At 36.5% G+C, this 27,565-nt stretch overlaps 1 protein-coding gene across 2 annotated transcripts; it reads right to left on the bottom strand.

Annotated features, from left to right (window-relative positions):
* Window positions 1–5,052: 5,052 nt before the first annotated feature.
* LOC120341462 (uncharacterized) lies at window positions 5,053–17,771 on the bottom strand. 2 transcript variants are annotated; one of them, XM_039409970.2, is made up of 9 exons: window positions 17,225–17,771; window positions 15,255–15,398; window positions 14,130–14,286; window positions 13,212–13,320; window positions 10,897–11,065; window positions 9,558–9,632; window positions 8,516–8,657; window positions 7,941–8,083; window positions 5,067–7,374 (listed from the first exon to the last, which is right to left on the bottom strand). In XM_039409970.2, the coding sequence occupies exons 1-9, from the start codon at window positions 17,701–17,703 to the stop codon at window positions 7,275–7,277; spliced, it is 1,518 nt and encodes a 505-aa protein (XP_039265904.2). In that variant the 5' UTR covers window positions 17,704–17,771; the 3' UTR covers window positions 5,067–7,274. The 2 variants fall into 2 exon arrangements, with proteins under 2 accessions (XP_039265905.2, XP_039265904.2); XM_039409971.2 differs by lacking the exon at window positions 9,558–9,632 and having other exon boundaries at window positions 5,053–7,374.
* Window positions 17,772–27,565: the final 9,794 nt, after the last annotated feature.

Genomic DNA, 27,565 nt, shown 5'->3' with positions numbered 1-27,565 from the left:
AAAATTATTTGTAATTGAACTACAAATATTCGCGTAGTAGCAATCTTAGTCTCTGTTACTTAAAGCTTGGTTTAAAGAAACACAGTCTATACGTAAATAAATTGGCAGCTTCCTGGCTTTGGTTGTAATTTTCATAGTATGTTACAACATTACGTTGAAATTGTAATAATTTTACAATCTTTTATTATTGCCGATGCTTAGAAGAGCCTCAGGCGTAGGTATGCGCTATTGTGGCTTTAATATCATATTATATCACAATTGTAAATGAAGAGTCATCCTTGTCACAGTTAAGCTACATACTGAGGGTTGCCAGATCCAATACGACAAATTTCATTATTATGCAGATAGTCATGGCAAAGTTGTTTTCCATATTTAGGCAAAATTCGAAATATACTTGACATAATGTATCACAAACTCCAGATTGGTTTGGAACAGCTGTTTTTCGAATTTTTTTTTTCCTTTCAATCCAAAATATAACCACATCTTCCATACGATTATGCGTCCGTTGTAGGGCCTAAGTGTTTATTAGTGATTTATATTTTTCTTTTCAACTTTTTATTTTTGCACCGAACTCACTTGTCAATCCAACTACAGTGTTTGCCAGTCTTACCTTTTCCTTTCTTACCCACCTAAAGTTCCAAGTCATTCATCTGCTTTAGACACCAGAGCAGTGGTTTTCAAACACCAAAGCACAGAGGAAGTTCTTTGAAAATTTTTCAAATTCATATATTGTAAATTTATATTTGTAAACAGTTTTATTTATTACGAGTGCACTTTCAGGGCCGGCCATGCGGGACCACATGTGAAACAGATTACGTGGGGTGCTGGGTAGAGTAAAAGAAGGTCTTCAGGATTGCGGGCATACTGCGGCCGCATATGTTGCATAGGAACAATGGCAGCATTGTGCACCCTATTGCGACTCTTATCTTTTCTCCAAATTTCCCTGACTAGGTTTTTGTCATTTTTATTAGAGTCAGAAAGCTGATTCATGTAAAAAACTTGTAACGAACGAAGAAGCGGACGATTTCTTAACGGACGATTTAAGACTGAACCCCTTGCTATTCATTCACGAACACTCTATTTTTAGTGCTCTGAGTTTAGTGTCCAAGTTGGTATAATGTTGGAATGTAAACCGGTTTACTTAACCTGGCCTTCCCGGCTGCAACAATGAATAATTGCGATAAGCGTCATTAAAATGTCGCACTCGTAATGCACTTCTCTCACACTTCTATACTTGTATGAATCATGTTATGAAGTGGAATTCGTGCTATGTTCTGGATTTTAAAATAAAGATATTATTTTAGCAGAAGGTTACAAGTAAATGTAATAGCCATCGGCGAAAATAATAAATTTATTTTAACCCAGAACAAGCAAGAATTCTTTTTCCTAATTAGCTCACCTTAACCCCTTGTCCCACAATATAAACCTACTCTGACTTGGAAAAGTAGGGTAGATGGGACACGACGTTTGAGACACCGATTGCGATGTCATAATGACAAAGAATTGAGTCAAAGATATTTGTTTTTCACATCACTTTTATTTCGATATGCTTTTTTGCTTCGAATAAGCTAATACGGTGCAATGTACATGATATGGAAATATGACAACTCATGTGATCCATCATCTCTCTTTCTCTCTTTCTTTGGTTGACTTTACGATCTTTATTGAAAATTCGTTACCCTCGCCAGGAACCTAATACACGACAGGTACAGGCAACATACCCAAACAGTTCCTCTCCGCATTCATGAAATGGTCCTCGATTTTCCGAGTGAGTGTTAGCAAAGTCAGTTTACAATGCCGCGTTCCTAAAGTTTGCACGGGGATTGAATAAAATAAATGGCTACTAATAAATAAACTATTAGCGCATAAGAAATGGGTTGTAACTTTTGTTTTAGTACCGTTTCCAGTTTCATTTAAGTGCACGAAACTCTGCTTTGTGCCGCGTGAAAATGCCGCGTCTAATTACCCTACAGAGAACCTATTTTCAAACATATCTACGTGGACTCATTTCCTCTCACATATTCTGTCTGCTTTCCTTGCAGTGCTGGATGGATTACGTAAAATAAGCACGTGCTTATGACACCAAGAAAAACGGGATACCACATCAATTTCTATGAACGATTTATAAATTGTTCAGTGTTTATTGATACAATTCGAATTGATCCGACAACACAGACCTAAATACTGGTCCGGTTGAAATAACATTCTGAAGTATCATCTTAAACCTCTCTATCAAAGTATGAAAACTGTATATAAAATCATGCAAGTTAAACGTAACTTAGCCCTCAATTAATGAATACTGATACTTACTTATTTATTTCCAGATATCATAGTACGCCAGTTTCCTCATTATTATATTATACACACCGGTCACTAAAGTCTTCAGTGCTTAAAGCCTGTAAAAAAAAATGATCCGGCTCTGTTTCCCTCAGTGACGACTATATTTTCGTGAAGTACGTTGAAATTTAGATCGGTTTGTTGCGTGTCCAAGCGAGCGCCCGTGGATGGCTTTCATTGACACGGTCTCTGTCATTCACCCAATATTCTCGCTAACAAACATGTCATCAAGTTAACTATTTATTTAACTATTTATACCTTCGGCCATTCTCTTTCAAACAACTGAATAAGATTCGGTGGTTGGCACTTCGGAATTCATGAGGAATGCTTGGCTTCTCGCAGTCGTATGGTGATTCACATAAAGCTAATCGATTACGCCTTTCTCCACTATGAAGCACATGCATCTGAAACATATAACTGATCAACTATTTTAATACCGATATGGACTAATAACCAGACGGGTGGCCTTACTATGTAATTAAGCCTTTTTATCGTCTTGGCTTTCTCCCGGGATAAATATAAAAAGCCTACCGTATCCTTACTCGTGTTAACTGTGCCCTGGACGTGGTCACATGTAGCGAAATAGTCAGTAGAATAACTGTGGATCGAACTTAACCATCGCATATTGCTTGCTTTAGCACATTCGCTAACCACTAATCTGCTGAAGCAAGCAATCTTGACAAATATAAATATACAGATACAGTAAGGTTGAGGGGTATTAAAATTGAATAATTAATTTGATTCTTCTTCTGTGGCTCGATTTATAATCGAACCCAACTCAAGGTTGAAAAAAATGGTGATCATGACTTTGGGCTGAGGAATATTTTGGCTGCGTGTCAGGAGTGTAAAATCCATCTATAAATAAATCAAATTTTGACAACGAAACCTTTTTAATCAACGGTTTTTACGACGACTTCGCTCGCAATGCTGAACACCTATACATATTCGCTCACCACTTGCAGCAAGCAATCTTGACGAATATAAATAAAAAGATACAGTAATGTTGACAGGTATTAAAAAGGAAAAATTAATTTGATAAAGGGTGACCACAATTTCTTCCTAAGAAATATTTTGACTGCGGCTCAGGAGTGAAAAAATATCACTACAACTACGAAATAATTGAATATTGACAACAAAAACTTTTTTATTCAAGACTGTTACAAAGGCTTCGTAAATCTAATGGCTTTCGACTTTCTCTAGAAGCTTTTCACTTTTTTTTTATCGGTACTCCCGAAGTATGTGAACCAAGATGGTGGACACAGAAACGTAGTATGTGTACCAGGTTAGGGTTACGCCATAATATCAGGTACAAATACTACGGGAGTCACTTGGCTAGTGCCCGAACTACTTGTACTTGAACTAAAATAAAGAAAATTGGAATAAACTTATGGCCTAACCCTAACCTGGAAGACATACTACGTTCCGTGTCCGCCATCTTGGTTCACATACTTCGGGAGTACCCCTTTTATCACCCTCGAGAGTCTGAAATTCGGACTCCTGGAAGTTTGAACTCCGTTTGGGGGGTTGAAGGACGGAACCCTTCCTTTTGAAAAGCATTTTTCTGGATTATACATAGCAATTTTCGTAGCTTGCAACGCTTTTCGAACCCTCAAGTCCCAAGTTTTCCTGCATCCGGCGGGACCCTCTAGCTCAGGGCTACTCAACTGGCGGACCGCGGTCCGAATCCGGACCTTTCGAGTATTGGATTTGGACCGCACCTTATTATTTATTTTGGATCATTAGCCCCACTTTTTGAATTTCCTATTATAAAATGACTTTCATAGTTTTGAATATATACGAAAAGAACTATAACACCATAATAAACAATTTTAATTTGCTACTAATCATTAGTCGGTCGAGGAAGTGCTCGTTTAAGGATGACGAAATATCACTTCTGGAAAGACCGGACCCAAATAATTTTGAAGTTTCGTTTGCGGACCTTCGATAAAAATAGTTGAGTAGCCCTGCTCTAGCTCATTAGTTCTCAAAGTGCTCCGTACGGAGCCCCAGGGCTCCGAGCGAGAAACCTAAGGGGCTCCGCGAGCTATTCGATTACTTATCAAAATACTGACATAGGTAATTTTAGTGTCCAAAGAAGCAATAACAGCATCGATAAATTTTGACAACCGTGGCGTCGGAATGCGGCAACGAGGCGGTAATTCAAATATGACATCATCTATAAACAGAAGCGTGGCCAGAATTTTTAAAAGGGAGGGTTCACAATTGGAATTGGAAATTCCCGCGCAACCTTCTCCGCGATTAGGCCACTCGTTAACGAAAAAAAGACTGTTTCAGTGGATAACGAGTTTTTTGATGCGTAAAATATTAAACCCATTGCCGATGTGAGCATTTAAAATGTCTTGTCATGAAATTTAATAGTGTTATCGTTACTCGCTTTTGAGTCGAGATTACTATTACAATTACTAAAATGAAACATTACGATTCTAAAATAACCTAATCTACTATAAATAGATTGGAATCGTATTTTTGCGATTCGTCAAATTTAAGTTGGTCTTTCAGCACCCAAGATTATTTTTAAGCAAGATATCTCCATTACAGAAATCCCAAGGTCGGCATTGAAATCTCAATGAGTAGAATTTACAATTGTGCAATCCATGACCGATGCGGGCATATTTAAAATGCCTTGATTATTGGCCTATTTGTGTTCAATGTAATTTTATTGCAATAAAATTGATTGATAAACTTTATATAACTCGGATTACCACGATGAAACGTCTGAAAATTAGACTCGAATGAATTCAAAATTTCGTCTGTGTCAAGTTTGCAAATACGATTCCGACTGCACCGCCCTGGTTTATGTAAATTGAAATAACACGCTAGGAATACGCATTGCCACTGCATCTCTAATTATCCTGTGTGGGTTCGCATCCCATGTGGAAATAGTTATGTGCGAGAGAATTTCTGAACTCCTCGCCGACGTAGGGTAGTTCACGTAACAGCTGGTCGGTTACGGCGCCCTCCGCCATAAAGGCTATGCTTCCGAAAACAATTTACTGGCTTACTAATCCCATACCGGTACCCGACCTGGACTGGTACCCGTACAAGGCCGTGGTTCGCTGTGTGATTAAGCCTTTTTATCGGCTTTCCCCTCCTCTGTATAAATATGTAAATCCTATTCTATCCTAAAACAAAAATTTAATATGGACTTAATTTTATTGCACATCAGCGACACCATGAAGCTACTTTTTGAAAGTAAATTGTTTTTGAATGAAGTTTATGAATAAAAATAAACAGAGTAATCATGTTATGAAATAGTCAATTCGTTAAAATTTTGAATATTTGAATTGCCATTCTGTCAAATGCATTAAACAAAATCAATTACTTTTATGCAGAAGAAGGTGCTAGAATATTTTATAAACATGCTAGTATTGAAGTCATAAAAAAGGATAAAATAATCTCTTTTCCTGAAATAAAAGTTATGCAATTCAAGAGTCTTGCTGCACAGGAACAGAAATGTAATGTTTCGTCTGACCAAAATCAGACTACCTCAGACAAGCAGCTTAAAACAATCAACAGTTACACCAATTGCTATTTCTAGGAAAGAGAATATTTCATTCTTATTTGTATTTTTAAGTATTATTGAAATCTTTTACAAACAACGCTACATACTGTCTGTATTTTTGACCGCGAATTGCTTTAAGGCATCTGCCAATTTTGTCACTCTAGAATTTAACCACGAGTAAAATAAAGAGAATGAATAAGAAGATAATTTTACACACAAATAAATGTAAAGTAAAAAGATGTTCTATCCAATCCAAGAGTTGTGCTGCACACTAACACAAATGTATTTTTGCAACGTTTCGTCCGACCAAAGTCAGACTTCCTCAGACATACATAGAATGGACCTCCAGAAGTATGTGCACCAAGATAGCGCACAACCTAAACATAGTGTGTGTACCAGGTTAGGGTTCAGGTTGTGCGCCATCTTGGTGCACATACTTCGGGAGCGCCCATAATTCAACTATCTGCTCAATCACAAGTTATTTTTTCACATTTCGACAAACATGACGATAACTGTTTATGTTGCCGTTTGAAGTCCAAAGCTTTTTTTAAAATTACAGTTGTTCGGTTTTTCCATAGTTTATATCCAGTTATAGACTTCACATTTTTACCCTGAGCAGTCTACTACAATTTGACTTCATATTACTTTGCCTTAACTATATATAAAAACTTTGGAATTTGAAATTCATTTTCAGTTTCAGCTGTTTTGTTCTTGTCCAAGCTTTTGTAAGCCTTGAATTTGTACTTCATCCACCGAATCCTCCCAAATGCAGTTTTAAGTATTCTGTGGCGTCTGCAGCTGCCGCAAAACCATGGCGGTATTTCCATGCCATGGCCGCTACGGCCAAACCTATGGCGACTGACTTTTTAGCTGCCACAAACCAATGACGAGCTGACATTACCGCGGCAGCAAATTAAAAACCAATGGCAGGTAAAATTTTGCTTCCGTTACCAAGGCGGGTGGGCCGTAAAAACAGGGCTGTTCCTTATGGTGACAAATATTGGGTAAGTTGGACCGTTTTTCTTATGGATGCAGTTTGGGTGGATTTGGGGTTAGGGTTTCAAGTAGATATAATTCCGCATAATCAATTGAAATCTGGTACAATATTTTGTGAATATACTGTTAATACTGATTACTGAATAGCGCTATAAAACCAGGGCAAGAGCTGCTGCGGTTTGTTCATGGCAGGAGCTGCCATGAAGTGCTAAGAACTGCGCCTCCTAATCCGAGCAATCTCAAAATACCACTACGATTCCGGTATATCTTCAAAAAACTTATCGAAAGAGACTGCACATATTCTTCTACATATCATAGTTGTTGGAAAAATATGTTCTTAACATCGATTTTCCGGTCAGTACATCACAGTGTAGCGCATAAATATTCCCGGTTTTTAGACTCCGGTCAGCACCGTATGTCAGCTGTACATTGGTTCATCATATTGACACAAAAGGTTCTTTGCGTCTGACGTCAGTCTCAAATGCTTCACGTTCAAAGACCAAGTTGACGTCGCTGAACTGTGAAAATGTAGATGTAACAATGTTATTGCGTATGTAGATGGATAAAACGAGAGAGATTTCCTCTCACAATGAATATACTGTATCTGTTGTTCACGAAGCAAATCGTTCACGTTGTTTATACTTAGGATTTCTCTCTCTCAAAAACCGGACCTGGAACTCCAGAAGTGTGTGTACCAATATGAAGGTAACTAATTTTGTTCAACTTTTTAACATCAATTTGTGTAAAGGGACTGACACCTATGGGCAGGGGATATATTCACTTGGCTAACACAGACTGTTCCTGAACTAAGTAGAACTAAAATCAGAATAAAATTATGGCCTAACCCATAACCTGGTACACACATTACGGGAGTATGCTTAAACTTGATAATTTGAAATATTGAGTGTTTGAAGATAGACAATATTGCTATAATTATAGTTGTTCAATATTTTTTAAAATCAAAACCTATTGGGATAAACTGAGTGTAAAAGGCTCCAAAAGGGCCCACGGGCCATAAATGGTTGGGAACCACTGCTCTAAAGAATTCATGTTATAAGTTTACTCGTTTAAGTCAAGTACATACCTCAAAAATACAATTCCCTTTGAACATATTTCCATTTCAGTTGTTGACAAAATATCGTTGAAATGCTTCATTATATTTCCACAAGAACCATGATGTTCAGTTATAAAAGCTTCAAGATCAGGAGAAGAAAGAGTGTTGAATTTCTATAAAGTCAAATAAAAGAAACTTTATTTAAAATGCCATGGTTGTTAACATTGATGATATTTTCGATAAGAATTTTTTGAAAATATTGGCAACGCTGTCTATATTTTCCTGTGCAGCATCACGTCTTTCGTTAAGTTTCATTGATCTAGATTTTGTTTATCTCTGATCTGTGAAAGCGGTGTGGGTGGCTTTGTTCATCAGATGTAATCGTGGCCATTCAAGGATATTCAGGATGTAAGGCCTTATCTTTACGCTAGTTACCATGTACCATGTAGGCCGGCAAGATGAAATCTAACAAATATTTTCAATTTTAATTAGCTTCACACTCCCTCAAAAAAGTTGTATACGCGATCTATACGTTGTCTGCGTTATCTATGCATATTTATATAGCCAACAATAAAATTCGAAAATAAAATTCAAAATCTACACACGTGACTCTCGAACAATATTCTTGAAGTGTTTGCAATCTTCTCTCTCTCAGATGGCGGTGATGCTATGTATATATCTCGTACGTTGGTCTCGTTTCGAATTGATAATATCTTTTTGAGTACGATGTCTGCAATGTCACTTCCGCTGAGAAACAATATCTTAGTTTAGTGAGCAGACATGTAATATTTAACGTAGAGAAAGATGGAGGCACGACAAAATTATACTTAGTTGCCGTGTTTTACTGAAAATAAAACAGGGTCGTATTTTATTTTCCTTTTGAAACATAACGCTAGAGCTTATTTTTGAGAAGATGTTTTTTATTTTCATTTATCAAAAACAAAATTACAAAGTACAGGATTACGAGATTTTCAAATATACAAAATATGAAAATCGATATCTATTCATTTACTTATAAATAACACGTTTTTTAAAATTCAGACTAGGTCTTATTTTCGGGGAAACATGGTAGTTAGTAACCAGTTTACCTTCGGTTAAGGAAGTAGAACCTTGGTTTGAGCAATCGTACAAAAATACATCATCAAATAATATTTCCAGAGTGAATATTCAAACACCTTTTATAAAATTTATTGTTGGTTCCTATGAACCATTATTAGGCAGTCTCTGCATTTAATGGTCTCTGTGTATGGATTGTCATCGTTGAAGGTATGTAGGATATATCAAAAATATCTTCCACGCCGGTGTGGCGCATCGTGCTATGCGTGCCACCGCACCTCTGATTACCCTGTGTGGGTTCGCAGGTTCGAATCCCGTGAGGGGATAGTCATGTGCGAGGGGTTTGCTGCGAGAAATTCTGATGTTTTCGAGGAGAACATATTACTTCGTTTAAATTCTGTTTAAGGTATCCAATACTATTAGGATACTTATTCATGAACAAATAATACAAACAACATACATGCATTAATATAAATTCTTAGATCTGTGTGGCAACTTGCGGAACCCTTGAACTGTAGCGACTGAATCTTAGGGTTTCACAGAAACCAGGTTGGAAAGACAACTGCCTTTCTATTATATAGGTATGCTCACCTTACTCCCAATGTCTTTTCACAAAATTTTTTTCGGGCTTTCGACAAATTTCCTTTTTTCAAATCAAATCTGCACCTGTTATTAGATACGTTTGAACCGTTTTAATTGTGCGGATCCAATGGTGATTTGTTGGTGAATATGTTGCGTCGTGCTTTAAAGGTTTTGACTTGTAACGTTTTGTTTTGACTTTAACTTGACTTTTGACGGTGTAATTAATTGATATGTCGAAGCAGAAGTAATATACAAGATAACTAACAGAAATATTGAATCTTTATCTTCTGGAGACAATTTTCACCTTCAAGTACCGTAACTTTGAAATCGATTAGTTACGAAGAAAAGAGAATTTTCCAACAAAACGTCCCCTCAACAACAACGATTTAGCAAAACTGTCACTACGTGTGCATTCAAAATTGTAGACAGTCGCTTAGTCAAAAGCCTTATTCAAAGTGTCTACACCTGACATGGACACACCGTTGAGTAATTTAATCTGGTCCGCCTGATGCTGCCACAACCAAACTAAAACCAAATTTTGATGTTTCAGCTAAAAAATAGCTCAAGGAATTTGTTGAGATTGCGATTAAATTTAGTTTGGGCACGAGGCTTATTGCTTTGCACTTTTGCTTTTGCAACGCTTCATAATAATAAAATATAACTTTTTACGTCACACGTAAATGGTCCGCCAGTCTGGGAGGACAAAATTTATTTCCCCTGGTCCGAAAACCTTGCTCATCTCACACCAAAGTGTGAACATTGAAAAATAAAATAAAAATAGAGAGGTATTTCATTTCGACTAACTATTGGGAGTTCAATACAAAGTTGACTTCGACACCAACCAACACCGAACACAAGTCAACAAAAAATTGGTCCAAGAAAACTTGCTATTGACTAATTTACTCTATTTTTGACCATAATTTTAAAAAAGGCTTGAAAATACTATATTTGATCCAACTCGATTGAAATTTATGTCTCACTGTAATCGCTGCATAATTGCATTTCTTAAAAAGTGCTGAAATTTTTTCCCGTGCTGACTACGCCTATGGTGCCCAATAAGAGATCCCTATTCCGCTCAAAGTCTTAGTATCTTTAGTACTCCCGAAGTATGTAAACCAAGATGGCGGACACAGGAACGAAGTATGTGTTTACTAGGTTAAGGTTAAGCCATAATTTCAAGTACAAATACTTCGGGAGTCACTTGGCTAGTACCCGAACTCGTAATAGAATTAAAATAAGAAAAATTGGAATAAAATTATGGCCTAATCCTAACCTGGTACACATACTACGTTACGCTGTTCGCCATCGCTCCCGTATCTTATATAAAAAAAGTTTAACTTCGTTTTACCTATTCATAAAGTCGAGTTCTTCGTATCTCCAATGAACACTAATGAATGGCCGCCCTTTGAATATAGATTTTGAAATATATTCTTTTGCCATGTTTGCAATGTACGTTGGATTTCTCGTGAGTTTTATAATTTCTTTCATCAGCAACACGTCAGGAGAATCTTCAAGATCTGTGATATATTAAAGAACACATTGAAACGTGGTGGACTCATGGAACCAGTTGTTGTGGGACAATATTCGCTTTCTCATTAACGACTAGACCACCGTTTCTCAGCAAGTGGGCCATGACCCACTACTGGCCACAGGAACTATTGATAGGCCACAGACCTATTGAAAATGACTAGAGTTGTTGATAAATTGAATTAAATTTGACGATAGTAGCGATAAAGTTGACGATAAATTTGACGGACGGAAAAAACACGTTGAAAATACATGGATGGAACGTAAATATCCAAATTAAAGAAATGTAAATATCCAATATAAGGCAGGCAAGATTAAATCTGACGAATATTTTTGTATTTAATAAGCTTCAAGACCCCTCAAAAAAGTGCTCATATGGGGCGCGCCCCACCGTTTGAGAGCGACTGTTCTAGAGACTGTAACTTCTATATTGATTATGAATTTCATTTGGACTCTCTTAAGTTCATTGTCTTGACCAAAATTATGCTTGATGTGAAAATGTGTCAACACTTGTGTAATCGGTTAATTTCGAAAGCTGGTTCTCGAGGAACGGCCTGTATATGCATGATGTCAATGTTTGGGTAACGCAATTTCTTTTCCATGTATTTGTGGTTTGCTCACTTGTAAGAGTCGCAATGGGTGATGGGAGACCGCAGGACTTGGACCGGAAAATCGACTTAACAAGTCCAGCTCATTAACTTAAATAAGCTCTCATGGTCAAACCATCAAGCTGCTTGTTGCGTAGATATTATTCAAAGCAAAGGCGCGAGCCGTATGTGGTAAACTAGTATACCCTCAGATCTATTTCATTTTATAATTAGGTTTATTTATTTCAACTAAATACACAGTGTAAAACTGTGTCGCGAGAGACCTCGTAAGATCTTCGAGCAGCGACACCCACGATGCTGATTCAACTTAATGAATAAATTTAGTTGATGCAAATGCTTCTAATTATTATTAATCTATAAGACATTAGAAAACGAGACACCAAAACAATTTAATAATATATGTCTATACCAAATTTGAAAAACACAAGTAAGTTAGTATTCTTTTCGTTAGTTAGTAGTCTGTAAGTAAGTTAGCTTAACAATCATATCCAAGAAAGTACTATTAAAGGATTGGTTAATTGCGATAATGTAACGTTGTTAAATATTATCACATTTCACAAAGATTACAAATTGAATTGAAGCGAAGACTCGCTATTACCTTGTCTAGGGCAATTTCAAAATTTGAGTAGTAAATATTTCTTTTATAGTGTGTACGTTCGGAGCAAAACGTGTAACAAATTCATAACAAAAACTCCTAAACTAGTGGTTCCCAACATTTTCCGTTAAATTCTTCCCTTTGCCTATTTTGGAACCTTCATCCTTTCCTTACTATGGATAGAAACTACTTGATTTATTTGATATGGATCGTTAGCTGATGTTATGCGCGAGTCGCATTCCCAGTTTTGTACAATTTAGGGCTTTTAGAAGTATGTGTACCAATATGAATGTGACTAATTTTGTTCGCCTACTTTACATCAAGTTGTGTAAATGGACGGAAACCTATAGGCAGGGGTATATTCACTTGGCTTACACAGACAGTCCCCGAACTCGTAATAGAACTGAAATATAGGAAAAAGGAATAAAATTATGGCCTAACTTTAACCTGGTACACACACTACGGGAGTACCCAATTTAGTAGGTCATGATGTGTGTATGAATAAGCAGCCTATTATAGTTATAATGATATAAAGAATAGTAGACAGCAAATACAAAGCAGAATACCTCAACAAGAACGACAAAATTCATCCTTGGAGAGAAAATTTTCCCCGTTTGGGAAACGTTGTATTACCGTGTTTCCCCGAAAATAGGACCTAGCCTGACAAATGAATTTTAAAAATATTTTTAATATGAACCCTCCCCTTAAAATAAGACCCAGTCGATGTCAACGTGTTATTTATAGGTAAATGAATATCGGCTTTCATATTTTTCATATTTGAAAACCACTACTTTGTAATTTTGCTTCCGATTAATGTAAATAAAACATCCCCCTAAAAATAAGCCCTAGTGCTATTTTTCGGAAGAAAATTGAAACAAGACCCTGTCTTATTTTCGACAAAACACGGTAATTAAATGATTCAGAATCACTTACTAACTAAAGATTGACTGAATTTGTATTTTTTGTTTTTTCCTTTTTTCTCCGTCTTACTCGCTCTAATCCTCAAATTGAAAAGAGGGTATGGAAAAACCAAACATCGAGCCTGAACGAAAAAGAAAAACATTTTTGAAACCTACTAATAACTCACTAAAACCTAGTAAAAAGTGGGCGTTTAAGAGGCGTGAACTAATTTTCTTAAATGAGTTGTGAAAAGAGAGGCGAAACACATAACATATTAATTGAAAGGGATAAATTTATTGTCAGTGTGAACTCGGCACTGTCGATGTAGCCGCTGGGCTTGAATATTCTCGACTGTTTTGGTTGAGGTTTTGCGAGGTGTTTTCCAACTCCAATTAAAACCATTAATACGTAAGAATCTTCGAATCTTCCGTAGAGAGCCCATGCCACTAATTCTAAAATATGAGATTTGAGAAAAACACCTCTGCTACGTTTTAGAATAAGAAAATTAGTAATTAACCAGTTAGAGTTCGTGTTAGGAAATAATCAATGCGTTACTATTAATTTCATCTAGTTAGTTATGTATCTCAGGGTTGTGCAACCTTTAGTACATGATGGCTAGATAGAAATAACTGGATAAAACCGCGCGACGTATCTTTTTTAACATAGGGTATCTAGTAGAAATTTAATCTTGTGACATGGTATATATAGATAATATAGTGGAATCAGGTATAGGCTACGCAATGAAAATGGATTGGAATTGCTCGTACGTACCATATTAAATTAAAAACTCGTGTCGCGGACCGCACATCATTCAAAATCGTCACTTCTCCGCGGGCCGCACAACTTTTTCTTGAAAGTCGCATTTGGCCCGCGGGCCGCTGGTTGCACACCCCTGATGTCTCGCATCCCATGTTAAGATAATTTATACATTTTATTCAATGGTATACTTACGTCAGTTTCAAAAATTTCATTAATTTCGTCGGTCACAATGTAATTTTGCATCTTTCCCTTTGGAATAGCAACGCTTTGACTCAAATACTCCCCATCTCGAGGTAATGGCATTCGCATATATTTTTCCTGTATTTTGAGATCTTCCTTCGAATAGTTTCTGAAATAAAAGGGCGATTTATTATTCATCGATTGGGTTTCTGCGGGATTAACTACTTATCATTTTTCTCTGCTTTTGCGCTAGTGGATCCGTATGTGTATAATGCAAGGATGTTGTATCAAGAGTGAAGATAACTATCCTGAGTGAAGGTCATTCTTCCTCAGACATACCTAATTGTGCGCTCCAGAAGTATGTGTACCAATATGGAAGTAACTAATTTTGTTCGCCTACATTACATCAAGTTGTGTAAAGGGACTGAAATCTATGTGAGATAGTATATTCATTTGGCTAACACAGACAATCCCCGAACTCGTATTATAACTAAAATGAGGAAAATCGGAATAAAATTATGGCCTAACGGCCCTAACCTGGTACACATACTACGGGAGTACCCATTATACAATTATAGTATACCGAAATATATTTATGTTAGTGTGCAGCAAGACTCTTTAAGCACTTGAACATTTTTGTTTTACGTTGTTCGCTAAAAACAAATTACGAACTTATAACACCGGCTAAGTGAACATATTGCATTTTCTGTACTAAATTCTGGAATTGAGACCCCAATAACAATATACCCTATTCCCGACATCCCTGCGAACATGGGATATATCCGTGACTAGAGTAATGTCGGCTATTGCTTTAGGTCGACGGTCCTCAGAAGACATAATGACAATTGGGGTTAACAACTATTTTTTGAAACACAACTAAAAACTGAGAAATAACGTGCAAAACTACCAAAAAGAAGCAATGTTATAACAACGCTTGAATATCTGTTTGAGCGGCGAAAGGAGCATCTGAGTGGCGGCATAAATTTTAATTGTTACGTCATTGTTAATTTATTGCTGATTTGTAATTGTTACGAAAATAAACAGGGAAATCGATGCGCGAGGAAACAAACATCCATTGCGAAATAAACTACGACAAGAAATAACTAAGCTGTATTAAAGACACGTAAAACACGAAACCTCATTTGTATAACGGCATCCACTTTAAATCCACATGTTTCTGCAAATTGGTCAATGGTAATACAGGATGCGAATTTGGAGAAGTTCTCAACGTCAAGTCTATGGCTCGGATGAATATAGGTGTTTCGATGTCCGGTCGCTTGACTGAAATAAAAAACAAAATGGATTTGTGAGGCTTTAGAAAGAATTATGTACAACTAATTAATTATGAATCATATAATATGAATTTGTCCATCTCTGTGGAAAAGGGCATGTAAAGAACCCATACAGTTGCAGAGTACTGCCACAGTTATTTGAAGGGTGAAGTCACGTTTATTTTTTTCAATCAGTAAAACAAATCGGCGCTCGAGAACGTGGGTGTACGTGTATACCAATATGGAGGTAACTAATTTTGTTCGCCTACTTTACATCAAGTTGTGTAAAGGGACTGAAACCTATGGGCAGGGGGTATATTCACTTGGCTAACACTAAAGTCCCTGAACTCGTAATAGAACTAAAATAGGGAAAATGAATATAAAATTATGGCCCAACCCTAACCTGGTACACACACTTCTAAAGTACCGAAAATCATACACAAATTTCGAGATAATGATGATTACACAGTTTTACTGCGAAGAGTAGCCGAGGGAACCATAGCTGGTCACCTAACAGCGACACTGTATCAGTATCAGTAATTTATTTTTTCCACCATTTGAAAATACGCAAGGTCCATATACAGAATAAAATAAAAGAAGAATAGCATTTCAGGGTGGAGGGAAACGCTGAAAAACCCAAACACTGTGATATTTTTTCTATTTAAAAAGATACGTAAATATATATTAATACCCTTGTACATATATGCACAGATACACACGCGTTCACATTCACACACTGCATAGATTAAGAGATTTCAATAACAATTATGCAAAACTTAACTACATAGGAACATACACATACAAACACTAATTTATTAAAATTATGCAAACGCAGATGGGCACACACAAACATTAAAGAAGTAATAATGCTCATCACACACACACTTACACGTGGGTTTTTAAGACTTTAGAACCAATTAATAAATATTTGAATGAGTGGAAGCACTTACACACAAACACATGAATGTGTGAGGCATTAGAACCAATTTAAAAATATTTAAATGAATAGGAGCACCATAGCTCACACACAAACACACACACAAATGTCATATGCTTCAGTAACAATTTGATTAATCAATTTGACTACCTAAACAAGTATGCAAAAATGCGGATACTCCCGTAGAGTGTGTACCAAGTTAGGGTTAGGCCATAATATTATTTCGATTTTCTGTATTCAAGTTCTATTACGAGTTCGGGGACTGTCTATGTTAGCCAAGTGATCATACCCCCTCCATAGGTTTCAGTCCCTTTACGCAACTTGATGTGAAGTTGGGGAACATAATTAGGTACTTTCATACTGGTACACATACTTCTAGAGCTCCCGCCAAAATGCGTGTGCACACACATTCAACCATTTGTTACAATTCATCAAAAATAATTATATGGGAACACACACACTGTACGTCATCAATCTTCTAAAAGTAAGAATCATATGCCTCCCATTTTATTGATAGGATTTACATATTTATCCCGGAAGAGAGGAAAGTCGATAAGGCGGCTTATTCATATGGCGAACCACGTCCTCTCTTCCGATCACCAGTCCATGTCCGATATGAGATTAGTTAGCCAGGTGTTTGTTTACGGAAGCATGGACTTGATAGTGGAGGAAGCCGTAACCGACCAGCGATTACGTGAACCACCTTACGCCGGCGCGGAGTCCAGCAATCGTCTCGCACATAATCATCCCCGCATGGGATTCGAACCTGTGAACCCACGCAGGGTAACCAGAGTTGCGGTGGCAATCTTATTCTTAACGCTTAGCACCATGCGCCACACCGATCATATGTCTCCCATTTTATGACATGCCACTAAATTGAAATCTGATGCTATAATTACCTGTCAGTAAAATGCTTGAAGAACTTGGGCATCACAATCGTCCTATTTAATTTAATAGCAATAAACAAGGCTTCTCTCAGTTCATACATCTGGTTATTAGGTCCACCTCGTGGTATAACCAATAAATATTTCTCCGGATTGAGTCTCATTTTTGGGTTTATCCATAAGGGTTGTATATTTCTCGGTGTCGCTGATTTTTGTTTGCTGTTTAACCCATTCCATTCTGTAATTGCACCTTCGTAGACGTTGAGTTTTGTCCGAGGGTATAGTTGTTTATAAGGACAATTTTCATTGCCTTTTATATTGTTATTGGTGTAACGTAATATAGCAGGTAAAACGACTTCTGCCATTTTTGGTCCAATGTGATATATCGCCATATTTCGTCCATTTGTGCAGAATTGTGCAATACAAATCATCGTGATCACAGTGCAAAGACAGAGCAAGACGTGGATATATTTCTTTCGCCGCATGTTGTTCATATTTGTATTTTTATAGATACAGTAATCTATATTCTATTTTAAGACTATGCTTTATTTTCATAATATCACCTGAAAATGAATAAATGTTTTTAAATTAGCTCAAATGTTTTTTAATTAACCAGCTTTGGTTCCCCGCGACCTCCATTCCCCGATAAATCTGTGTAATTATCATTTTCTCGTAATTTGTGTTCGATTGATTTATTTTCTTTACTGGTTGGAAAAAATAAACTTGACTTGACTTAGACCAACGTCAATGAGAAGTCTAACACAGTCTTGGAGAAGCTCGATTCATTGACTCGACTCGATTTTAACCCGAGTCATCATCCATCAAAGACTCGGAATGTTTCGAGTCATCTAAATCAGGGGTGCGCAATCTTTAATAGAGGAGGGCCAGATGCAAATAAATGAGTGAAACCGCGGTACCGGTAACTGGTGTTATAGTAGGTATAATGGGACTCGCATCGCTTGTGTTACTACATTTATGAGTTGTACGTGTCTATATATTTGAGCATAGCTCTCTTGTTTCAATAAAACTTTATTACAGCCAATATGTCTCCCTGTAGCAAGCTACCGGAGCGCGGACAAGCAATATATACATATAAAACGTAATTTGATATAAAGTATGCGCGACCACGACAATACCGTTATCTGATACCATAATAGGCCAGTCCGTCACCATTACATATTTTTGCGATTTTATCTCCGAAAGGTGCAAACTAAAAAATGAGCCGACGAATTGCGCAATTTTTGCAGCTCTGCTTTAAGAATATGTTCGAATAATCCCAAAATGTATGCACACTGTTTCAACCAATTCTATCATTGTATTTACAATGTAAGCAAAATGATTAAGGGTCCCTCTAGCCATTGACAGTCTTGAATACAAACAATTTCACCCTATAGCTTTACGATATCCAATATTGTTTTATATTATTTGTTAAGGTTAACATTGTTTGTATAAATTAAATATATACCCCCCCCTCCCCTCTTTTTGTATAATTTGAGGGCTAAAATCTCGGCTTGTTTATTCATTCCTTTTTTACCAAATCATATTTCCCTCGATTGCGAAACATTTTTGAAGTTTCATTTTAACCGCAATTTTATTATCTGTCTCAGGGATAAACCTAAACATCACTCTATCTTTTTGTATACTCTATACCAGGGCTACTCAACTGGCGCACCGCGGTCCGAATCCGGACCTTTCGACCATTTAATTTGGACCGCGTCTGCTTGTTTATTTTGGCATCATAAGAATCGTTTTAGTTTTAGATGATTTTGATACAACTTAAATACACAGCTTACAGTTTGTCGTACTGGTACCGATGTGCGACATTTGTGTCCATATTTGCGAGTCATTCATTGCTCTTGTATTTAATTTATTATTGCATTTGAAGTTTCGTTTATTTAATGAAATAAATTTTTTGTAATGTCTGGACCCCAGTAATTTTGAAGTTTCGTAAACGGACCTTTGGTGAAAATAGTTGAGTAACCCTGCTCTATACCATGGGTGTGCAGGAATTTTTAACGGAGGTCCATATATCCAACTTCAGACATCTATCCGAACCACACAAGAAATTTAGCGGAAAAGACAAGAGAATGCGGCTATTGCTCAGTCTCGCAGTGATAAATGCACCGGGAAAAACAGCAAAAGATTCAACGCAGCGACAAGAGAAAACACGTGAGTGCCCTCACAAGCATAAACTGTCGAATTAAGATTTTATGCTTGATAGGGAAAAATCTGTTGACAAGGACTACACTAAATAAATGGCTTGACTCTCAGCTCATGAGCGGCCGCCTGCAACTATTCTATCATTAGTTCATTCTGCGCTTAGGTGAACCTGCGAGGCGAATACGGTTAAATCCAGCTCACTTAATATATACGTATATAAAATCGAAACGTCGGCAAATCACATCGTTTTGGCAACGCCGATTACGCTGTATATATCCTTAACATGAACAGCTTAGAACAATAAAACGGCATTGACTCATAACTTCTGATAATATCCTATTTAACATTTGCCCAATATTTGTTTCTCATTAGTTCCAAACTTTCATTTTCTTCTCATCTTATTCATATTATTTACGTCATAAACGTTAATCATTTTCATTGTCACGTAAGAAGTAAAATCTTGTTAATCCAGTGTTAGATGTTTTAAACTAGAACCGTGTTATTATTTTGCCATAGTTATATTTTATGTGCTTAGGGAATGTGTATTTGAAGCCTGCGCTTTAATTATTATACTAACCATAGAACCGATTCGGAAATAGATTTTGCGGTCACGGAAAAGTTCTAAATTTATCACTGATTCGTTTAACAAATTCAACCTAATTTCAAATTTAGCCTCACCTAGGGTGTAATAAAGTAAGTAGGCGATGCTGAATGGGAAAGATTCAGTTTCTTTAAATGGTATTCCCGTAGTGTGTGTACCATGTTAAGGTTAGGCCATAATTTCATTCTGATTTTTCCTATTTTAGTTCTATTACGAGTTTGGGGACTGTCTGTGTTAGCCAATTGAATACTCCCCCTGCCAATAGGCTTCAGTCCCTTTACACAACTTGATGTAAAGTAGGCGAACAAAATTAGTTACCTCAATATTGGTACACATACTACTGGAACGCCCTTTAAATATTAGTAGCTACTTACAATTGCTAGATATCTGTGGAAGCGTCTACATTCTACATGGACTTATCGGGCGAATAAACCTGGTCTAAAAATACCAACTAAACCGTGAAACACTTGTGCCTATACAAATTTGGTACGTAAAGTTTTTTCAAGCTTTTTTCAGATAAAAAAATATGTTTCCACAAACGATTGCTATGTGCAATTTTAATCAATCAAACATTTTTTTTGTCTTTTCCATATGAACGAATCAATTAAAAATTTAGAAGTAAACCTCAGGGGAAGTTTAACTCCGAATGACATAAATGACATACGCAAAAACTTGATAACCACGTTAATTTTATTAATCTACTCTAGGTGGATAGATCTAAATTTTAGAAATACTTGATTCTACTAGATCGGTTGCCCATTAACTTTTTCATGTAAAGTAAAAACTACAAGAAAAACAAAAAAATTCTTTTCGGAAAGATGGACACTTCCACTTTGATAATTAAAAATGAAAATTGACATTCAGTATCAAAAACAGCACCATTATTCATTGTTACTACAGTCAAAGTTTAACTAATTTATTACTAACTCTAGCAATTTTTAAAATTTCTGTGATGCATCTGAAAATGTTTCTTTGGTCCAGAGGCGGGCCATGGCCCCCTCGTTGAGGACCAATTTTATACAAATTTGGTACTTTTTTAAGCTTTTTTCAATTGAAAATATTTTTCTAAAAACGATTGCTGTGCGCAATTTCAATCAATCAAACATTTATTTCGGCTCTTCTTAATTAACAAAGCACATAATGACCCACTTACGAATTCAAAAGTAATCGGGTTGTAACCCTCAGGGCCAGCTTGACCAAGAATGACCTTAGAAACGTAAGCGATTGCTAATAAAAAGCGTAGACAAAATCTTGGTGACCGCGTTAATTTTACAATAATCTGCCTCAAGCAAATCTTCAATGTCATAGCGATCTCGAAATAATTGTAAAGTTACTTTTGACTCATTGCACATCGGTTGTCAAATTTTACAAATACCTCTCTCATCAAAAGTGCGTACTAATGACTACCAGACTACAAATAACAGGCTTTTAAACTACGGTATATAACTTTTTTACTAAATATTTGCTGAGTTTAAAACAGCATTGTTCACGTGCTAGATCGGTGGTGTGCAAATTGGCCCGTGGGAAATGCGCCCACAAAAAAAAATTGTGCTGCTCACGGAAAAGTGCCAATTTTGATTGATGTGCGGTCCTCGAAACGATTTTTTAATTTAGTTTAATCTGGTACATGCGAGTGATTCCAATCACTTCGCGTTACAAACCCTATACCCGAGTCCGTTAAATATTGATGCCTATGACGTTACAACTCTTTTTTGTGCCTGCAACTACTAGAAAGCATATGTTAAATATAGTTAAGACCGCGGTTTCTTACAATTATTTGTATCTGGCCCGCCTGTATTGAAAGTTGCATGATAAAGAAAAAGAAAGATAAAGAATTCTTAACTTTTATTCTCTCATTTACCTTTTTTGAAATTATAAAAAATGTACCCGCTTTAACAATATTTTTTTCTATTTAGCTTTACCTAATTCAAGATTCACGCTAACCGATGTTCGCTTGCGCGAATACATCATTTTTTAACAGCCGCTTGGAATCAACCTTCAGAGCTAACTCTTGCGTTCCAAAAGTGTGTGTACCAATATGGAGGTGACTAATTTTGTTCGTCTACTTTACATCAAGTTGTGCAAAGGGACGGAAGCCTATGTGCAGGGGGTAATTTCACTTGGCTAACACAGACAGTTACCGAACTCGTAATACAACTAAAATAAGAACAATTTCAATAAAATTATGGCCTAACCCTAACATGGTACACACACTACGGGAGTACCCTAATCCAAAACAATATTCTCAAACCTTATGTAACTCTGGAAACTACTCAAGATAATTACTGATCTTAACAAACTAGCTTTCTCTACAATTACTCGGGTCGGCCTGAATCAGATATAAGCAACACCTGATAAATATATAGGCTGTCCATAAAATCCATGAAATTGCAAAGGGAATTTATCGATACCATATTATATTGTTTTAGTTCTCACAGATGTATTAAATGAAGTAAAAATACCTAAACAATTACTGATTAAAAAGCCACAAAAAATGGTTAAGATATATCGAGAACTGACTTTATAACAAAATTAAAATTGTAAAGAAACTTTACGTATACCCTGTACAATACATGTATTAGCTCTAGAATTACCACATTCTTCCAATTCGCTTACGAGACCAACTGAGCTAAGTTTCCCTTAAACTGTTGAAGCTGGTATCACGCTATAATCCTTCCCATCACATCCTCGCAAAAGAGCGATCTAAAACACGCTGTTGAATAATAGATATCCAATTTAATGTTATTTTAACTGTTACGAGATTTTTATCTGGCGGAATAAATTACATCGAAATGCCCGCGGCGTTTTACCAGTTGATATGCGTAACCTCGATCATAAAACCACGTCCTAATAACTGGTTTGTCGTATGTTCAATATTGACATGAGTTCGAATCCTAGGCGGTTCGTTGAAATCTTTTGCCGTCTACTTTGTCATACGAAGTTCAATGATAAAATAAATGTAATTTTCGGCAGTTTTTGCAGGTGTTAGTTTGTAATGAGCCTGATTCCAAACAATAATGTTAAATACCATATCGTCACGCTAATAACCGAATTGCGTAAGTCATTTTTAGCAGTTTTGAGAAAAACGTAAAAAACTTCCTAATGAAATTGTTATGCCATTGGGAGTCAATAATTTGCCATGGTTCAATTTTTTGATCGTAGCTGGATTTAAGTTAATTTGTATGACGCAGTCAAGTGACGTCATAATAGCGCACTGTGACTTAGGCAGAAATGTGTCTATGACTTTGGGACATACGCAATTTTGCAACTTTACTATATGCACCAGTCCGGGAAACTAAACATTCCAAAAACGAATGTAATTTTCAGCATCTACAATGTCTAATCCCAAAAATAGCTAATCAGTTTCAATTACATTATTTTTTATGTTTAAGAATATATATTTCAATAATATAACACGTTCTGCACACCCACCGAAATAAGACTAAGATTAAATATAAAGAGTAAAACAGCAATGCACCCAATATAAAAGCCAACCAAGGTGAATTGGACTCGGACAGTGAATATCATAAGTGCACGCCTTCCTATACTGTAGTATGGTGACCGTACATTTGAACCCATGTGTATATTCGCGGGTTCAATCTATATGCGGGTGCTAAACCCATGGGTTAGGGTTAGTATGGGTTCAAATATCCGTAAAACAACAAAAATTTCCATAGGTGCAATAGTATGCCGGTGCAATCGTCGTGGGTTCAAATGTACCTGGGTTCAAATGTAATGGAACCCTGTAGTGTGAATTTAAATTAATACGCGCTAAGCTAGAATCCGAGATGCAAAAACTCGAAAATACTTAGCGGAGGTTATTTTGCCTTTGTGACATCACAATAGTCCTGCGGTAACACTGATAATTCATTATGACGAAACAATTGCATAAAAGTGCATGTCATACTAAATCTCCATTTTTATGGATTTCGGAATTCTTAAAATAAAATCTGAGTTAACAGACAGTTGCGCAGCATTACATAAATACCTATTTTATAAAAAACTCAAAATCGCTAAAAGCCCTCGGTTATTAGCGTGACGATATGTAAAAATATTGTATGTTCATGAATTCCTAAAATTTTGATCGGTAGCAAATATAGTTTGTTGTCCCCTACAGTAGTATTATGAAGTAAAAACTTTAATAAATAAACTGAATATTAAGTCTTTGCATTCAGATAACTCGATTCACTTTGAGTGGTGACTACAATCCAACTGGAATCGAGGTGCAGACATGGGCCTTCTAAAAACTGCTAATTAACGGAATATTTATCGCGGCTTCGTTCATCTATATTTAGGGTTACCATATTTTTGTGACTTCAAATCGGGACGCCTCGGAAGACAACGACCCCTTAGCTGTGATTTTAAAACTTCACATTTTCCGATTTTACTACAGAGGCCTACATTCAAAGCTGTCTCGGCTGTCTTTATTGACCATATTGTTATTGAAATTTCACGCGCATATTCTCTGTCCAAATATCGGGTTCAGTTCGAAAAATAGGAAGGAATTGACGTTAACGATACCTGTACAAATAATTCGAATTTAGACTAATTAGTATTGGTTTTACATGCGATACGTCTGCTATCAACGGGAATCAGCGGGAAACGAACGCATTCACCTTCAGTAAGTAGGCTAGCACTGCGCTACACAGAAACAACAGTAACGAGAACATGTTTGTGTATTATGCTGGGAAAGCGGGACTTTTGGCTGACTTATCGGGACGGCGGGACAAAACGCTGAAAAGCGGGACTGTCTTGCCCAAAGCGGGACGTATGGTAAGCCCATCTATATTACACACTTGACAAAAAACTTTTTGCCGTTTTTAAGTACCATATTTTGAAATTATCATTTGTTAAGTGTTTTAAGAGTCTTGCTGCACACTGCACACTAACACAAATATATTTTTGTAACGTTTCGTCTGACCAAGGTCAGACTTCTTCAGACATACATAGTCCAACTATAACAGGAAGACCATTGAAGGATGGAAGACTCTTGAATCACTTAGGTTCGGTATATTTACTCTTGCTACAGCATCCTTACATTATATCCAGCGACACAAAAGAATAGATGAAGTAGTTAGTCTCGCAGAAACCAAATCATTATCATTTGCTTACTCCAACTTCCACGTGCAAAAGTTGTGTTTTTATACTCGAAATTCCATCTATATTGCACACTCAACAAAGAATTTTTTGCTGTTTTGAAGTACCATATTTTGAATTTGTTTACTGTAATTTTCTTGCGACAAAGTTTGCTTTGTTTTTTGCCGTGTGATTGATTTCTCAGACTAAATTGACACAATCTCCCTTGAAATCGCCCAGACAAATCATGAAACATTCGCACGAGACCGCAGACCATCTAGAAACATGATACAAGGTTGTCGTTGAGACACGGTTGTTAATTCAAATTATTGCTTCGGACAAAACTCATTATGAATCGAAAACTAAATTTACGTAAGAAGATACTACTTAAAGAGCTGGAGTCTTTCCGGTTTGAAATTGCATCCCTAATGCACGCATTATAGCATATTGGGTTGATTTAACTAACTTTAGTTAATTAACAGTTGGACGTGTTTCAAATCAAGATTATCCTAATCTTACTCGAACATCAAAATCAGAAACCAAGCTAAAGTAATAAATCGCGACAATTAGGCAATCTGTTGGCTACAATGACATCAGCGTCCTGCCCTTTGGATAACAAAACAAGTTTGTAAAAAAACACTTATTAGGAGAGGGATCCACTGGGCCAACAAACGATTGAGAGACGAATTACTTAATTAAATTCGGCATGCGTGCAGTGTAACTTGGATTTTGTCTGCTAAATGCTTTGGAACTGTTCATCTATATTTGTGAATATATCCCATTTCAATACATGTATTCGGAACTATAAATATTCAGTGTCAGCGTCAGATAAACAACATCTCAGCTAACAATCACAGAACTTTTTAGCGACCTAAACCAAAATCTTTGTAGAAGTTGGAGAGAATTTTTTAAATTTATTCTTGGCGCCAGTCAAATTACTATATTAAAATTTCAATAAAACAAAGCGATAGTTTGTTTAAATTTGTATCTATTATTAATTGCAGTAAAAACATAGCATACAATAAGAACAAAAAATGGGTTAATATCCCTCCCTGATTTTTTTATTTTGTTAGGACACCTGGGGATACAGCTGAATTCTTTTTGGAAAAGGTATTACTAGATTTTCGATATATTTTTGCTAGATTTCAATGATAAATATAAATTGTTTGGGCACTCGCGTAGTGTGTGTACCAGATTAGGGTTGGGCCATAATTTTTTTTTCCGATTTTCTTTATTTTAGTTCTATTACGAGTTCGGGAAGTGTCTGTATTAGCCAAGTGAACATATCCCCTGCACATAGGTTTAAATCCCTTCACACAACTTGATGTAAAGTAGGCGAACAAAATTACCTCCACATTGGTACATACACTTCTCGAGCGATAATTTGTGTATTGCTAATATTCATGAGGTATCATTTAAGCTACAAAATTTGCCTTGGGCAATGGAATGCGGAATGACTGTATTTAATGAGAGCGTTAAACCTCTTGCGGGTTCCCCATAGTCCGGATATATCAACTGTTAGTCATTTTGAAGTGCTGTGATAAAAAACATGTTGGTGTGAGGCTTCGGAATTGGTTACGTGGTTAGTTATAGCAAAAGGAATTCTCGCAAACAACAAAAGCCTGGTTGATCCGCCATGCCAGACTATTATAAATTTAGAAATCGTCGGAAATGACGTGAAAACAAAAAAAAACGAAAAAAGAAACGACTCCAATGGAAACGGTTTTAGAATTAGTGGTTGTTGAGTAAACGCTTTTCTGAAAAACTAATAGACAGATTGATTCGGAGTACTGGCTAAATGGCCTTTACTCATATTTTTCTTTGGTCCTTCAGTTCTCGATATTCTACACAAAATTATGCTGTTTTCAACCCTCAGGCATACTGTTATATGACATCTAATACGTAACTTAATATGGCATCTGGTACAATTATTTTTAACATTTGAATTCTGTTGACATTGCGTAGTCATTTGACCGTCGTTCCCTCATATTTAAGAATTAGTCTCTTATTCTTTCATCGTCAGGGAACCTCCATGAATGTCAATTTCATTTTACAAAATTGATTTTGTGATTTAAAAAAACCTGTTAGCGAATAGCCTCATGCGTAAAAATGTTAACTTGCATAAATCTTGTATAAAGCTCGAGTTCCGAACCCCAGACCTTCCGAATACCTTGTCGCGCCTGTGGCTTTATCGGACGACTGCTGAATCCCTGTGTGTTCTGTTGGATTGATTTTTGAATAAGTTTTATCTTTTATTTTACAATTATCATCAACGTTGTTTTAACTTATGAAGTTGTAGACCAGTCGTTTTCGAACGTTATGGCTCGCGGCCTCTTTCGGAGGCTTTCAGCACTCATGGCCCCCCTGTTTATCATTCCAGTTGTATTAATAGTGTTGTTTTGATTGGTAGATTCTAAGTCCCACCCCCATGTTCAAACAATTCATTCTCAGCAAAGTAAAAACACCCTCTGAAATAACCCTATCCAGTAATGAAACTAGGAAGAACGGTGAGTTTTCTT

Source organism: Styela clava, chromosome 14 (genome assembly GCF_964204865.1).
Source record: "Styela clava chromosome 14, kaStyClav1.hap1.2, whole genome shotgun sequence".
NCBI lineage: Eukaryota > Metazoa > Chordata > Ascidiacea > Stolidobranchia > Styelidae > Styela > Styela clava.
Note: the sequence above shows the minus strand (reverse complement) of the source record. Positions and strands in the feature narration are given on the sequence as shown.